The sequence below is a fragment of the Carlito syrichta genome, unplaced genomic scaffold (assembly GCF_000164805.1).
Source record: "Carlito syrichta isolate Samal-C Ts95f unplaced genomic scaffold, Tarsius_syrichta-2.0.1 Scaffold142856, whole genome shotgun sequence".
In the NCBI taxonomy this organism is placed as follows: domain Eukaryota; kingdom Metazoa; phylum Chordata; class Mammalia; order Primates; family Tarsiidae; genus Carlito; species Carlito syrichta.
The window spans coordinates 342969-346614 of NW_007086952.1; the positions used below are offsets into that span (position 1 = coordinate 342969).

The 3646-nt window shown below is 48.1% G+C and overlaps 1 protein-coding gene across 1 annotated transcript in view; it reads left to right on the forward strand.

Moving 5' to 3' along the window:
* The window catches only part of LOC110594808 (histone-lysine N-methyltransferase SETDB1), a 12102-nt gene extending 8895 nt beyond the window's left edge, over nucleotides 1–3207 (forward strand). The window contains exons 3-4 of the mRNA XM_021708525.1: nucleotides 1488–1657; nucleotides 2522–3207. Coding sequence (XP_021564200.1) covers nucleotides 1488–1657; nucleotides 2522–3207 — 856 coding nt within the window. The remainder of the gene's footprint in view (nucleotides 1–1487; nucleotides 1658–2521) is intronic.
* Nucleotides 3208–3646: the final 439 nt, after the last annotated feature.

The window sequence follows — 3646 nt, forward strand, 5'->3', positions numbered from 1 at the left end:
GGCTAATTTTTGACTTATTGTGGAAATGAGGTCTCACCAAGTTGCCCAGGTGGGTCTTGAACCCGCGGGCTCAGGCAATCCACTCACCTCAGCCTCCCAAAGGCGCGGGATTACAGGCTGAGCCACCGAGCCCGGCTAGTTGGTTGGTTTTTTTTTGAGTCAGTGTCTCACTCTGTCGCCCAGACTGGAGGGCAGTGGCACGCTCATGGCCACTGCAGCCTCAATCTGCTGGGCTCAGGTGATCATTTCACCTCAGCCTTCCAAATATCTGGAACCACACAGGGTTATGCCACCACGCCCAGCTCGTTTTTTGATTTATTGTAGGAGATAAGGTCTCACCATGTTATCCAGGCTGGTCTCAAACCCCTGGGCTCAGGAAGTCCTATCGCTTCCGCCTCCCAAAGGACTGGGATTACAGGCATGAGCCATCGTGCCCAGCTTTTTTTTTTCTTCACCGAGTTGGAGTCTCACTGTCACCCAGGCTGGAGTACAGTGGCATGCTCACAGCCACTGCAACCTCGACCTGCTGGGCTTAGGCAATCCTTCCACCTCAACCTTTCAAGCAGGTGGACTACAAGGCATGTGTCACCACACCCAGCTAATTTTTTTTTTTTAATTTATGTAAAGATGAGTTCGGGCCAAGTTGCCTAGGGTGGTCTTGAATCCCTGGGCTCAGACTGTCCTCTCACCTCAACTTTCCAAAGTGCTGGGATTATAGGCATGAGCTACTGCGTCCAGGTTTTTTTTGAGTCAGAATCTCACTCTCACCCAGGCTGGAGTGCAGTGACATGATCATGGCTCCCACAGCCTTGACCCGTTGGGCTTGGGCAGTCCTACCTCAGCCATTCAAGTAGCTGGAATTATAGGCACACATCCCCATGCCTGACTATTAATTTTTTTTTTTTTTTTTGAGTTGGAGTCTCACTCTGTCACCCGAACTGGAGTGCAGTGGCCGCTCTTGGCCACTGCAGCCTCGACCTGCTGGGCTCCGGTGATCCTTCCGCCTCAGCCTTCCAAGTAGCTGGAATTACAGGCGCGCACTACCACGCCTGGCGTATTTTTTGATTTATTGTAGAGATGAGGTCTCGCCATGTTTCCCAGACTAGTCTCAAACCCATGGGCTCAGGCATTCCTCTCGCCTTAGCCTCCCAAAGTGCTGGAATTACAGGCGTTAGCCACTGCGCCTGGCACTTTACTTAGCTTTTGTCCAGGTGTTTGACATTCTGGCATTTACTATTGGGGCAATATTGCTATAAACACCTTTGTAACTTTTCCTCCTTATGAATTATTCACTGGGGTTGTATCTCCAAATAAATCAGAGAGCATAGACAATTCAATAAATCCACTCACTTAGATCATTACCTAATATTTAATCTTTATCCACAACACATTGTAAATGATGATAGCTTAAGAATTGAAACAGTTTTATGGATTTTGTGTGCTGTAGTGATCATGTCATCATTGGTTTTATTCTAACTTCCTCCCAGGGTATATGAGTGTAACAAGCGCTGCAAATGTGACCCAAACATGTGCACAAACCGGCTGGTACAACACGGGCTGCAGGTTCGGCTTCAGCTATTCAAAACACAGAACAAGGGCTGGGGTATCCGCTGCTTGGATGACATTGCCAAAGGCTCTTTTGTCTGTATTTATGCAGGTTGGTGTTAAAATATAAGTGTTGCTTATATTCTCCACCTCAGGACTGGTTGGTGTTAAAATATAAGGTTGCTTCCACAGTGGGGAATTGAACCAGAGACAAGTTGAATATAAGAATAAAGTTCTTGGCATGTGGACTGAGGGTAAGAGGAAGCCAGGGACTTCTATAAAGAACATGGTGAGTGGTGCACCTGTCTAGGTGGACCAGAGAGATGGAAGTGTTTCATAAAAAAATGAAAGGGAGCCGGGCTCGGTGGCTCAGCCTGTAATCCCGCACCTTTGGGAGGCTGAGGAGAGTGGATTGCCTGAGCCCACGGGTTCGAGACCAGCCTGGGCAGGCGAGACCTCATCTCTACAATAAATTAAAAAAAAAATTAGCCGGGCGTGGTAGCGCGCGCCTGTAATTCTGGCTACTCGGAACGCTGAGGCGGAAGGATCGCCGAAGCCCAGCAGGTCGAGGCTGCGGTGGCTGGGAGCGGCCACTGCACTCCAGTCTGGGCGACAGAGTGAGACTCCAACTCAAAAAAAAAAAAAAAATGAAAGGGGAGATGTTTTGGACATGATGATATTTCAGAGGACATTATATCATTTTCCCCTATATCATTCTACCCAGAGATATTTTAGCATAACTAAGAACTCCCTTTCTATAAAGTAGAAGAAATGGGAAGACAGGGCAAGATTAAAACTACAGTAAGCTTCCCCATAGTTTCATAGTAAGACACACAGGATGTATCATCAAAGACAATGAGAGACCAGAATGAAAGCATTTTGATTCTTGTATACTGGGTGCTGATGGAGTGACCATTTTATTTTTCCTAAAAGTTTCCCATAATCCTAAAAGGCCTTTAATTCTCTAATTTTCCAGGCAAAATCCTGACGGATGACTTTGCAGACAAGGAGGGTCTGGAAATGGGTGATGAGTACTTTGCAAATCTGGACCATATCGAGAGTGTGGAGAACTTCAAGGAAGGATATGAGAGTGATGCCCCCTGTTCCTCTGACAGCAGTGGTGTAGACTTGAAGGACCAGGAAGATGGCAACAGTGGCACAGAGGACCCCGAAGAGTCCAATGACGATAGCTCAGATGATAACTTCTGTAAGGATGAGGACTTTAGCACCAGCTCTGTGTGGCGGAGCTATGCCACCCGGAGGCAGACCCGGGGCCAGAAGGAAAACGGACTATCGGAGACAGCTTCCAAGGACTCCCGCCCCCCAGATCTTGGGCCCCCACATATTCCTGTCCCTCCCTCGATCCCTGTTGGTGGCTGCAATCCGCCTTCCTCTGAAGAGACACCCAAGAACAAGGTGGCCTCATGGTTGAGCTGCAATAGTGTCAGTGAAGGTGGTTTTGCTGACTCTGACAGCCGATCATCCTTCAAGACTAGCGAGGGTGGGGTGGGCCGGCCTGGGGGAAGCCGAATGGAAGCCGAGAAGGCCTCCACCTCAGGGTTGGGCGTCAAGGATGAGGGAGACATCAAGCAGACCAAGAAAGAGGTAAGCACTGGCAGAAGACAGAGGTGGCTTGTAACTTTGTTGCAGCAACAAACTTAATGTAGTCTCACTGTGGGTCTTTGCATGTAGACTGTTTTACTTAGTGGATATTTCTGTGGCAACCTTATTATCTCCCCCTATAGATCCAGCACATTCTTAGTGTTTAAATCACTAAATTTTTTTTTTTTTTGAGTTGGAGTCTCACTCTGTTGCCCAGACTGGAGTGCAGTGGCCGCTCCCGGCCACCGCAGCCTCAACCTGCTGGGCTCTGGCGATCCTTCCACCTCAGCCTTCCGAGTAGCCGGAATTACTGGCGCGCGCTACCACGCCCGGCTGATTTTTTGATTTTTATTGTAGAAATGAGGTCCCGCCTGCCCAGGCGGGTCTCGAACACTAAATTATTTTAAAATCCACTTGCTTGGGGATAGGAGTAGATGAGTATCTGACTCATTCCAAAGTGAAGGATTTGTGAGTGATTTTTTTTTTTTTTTTTTTTTTT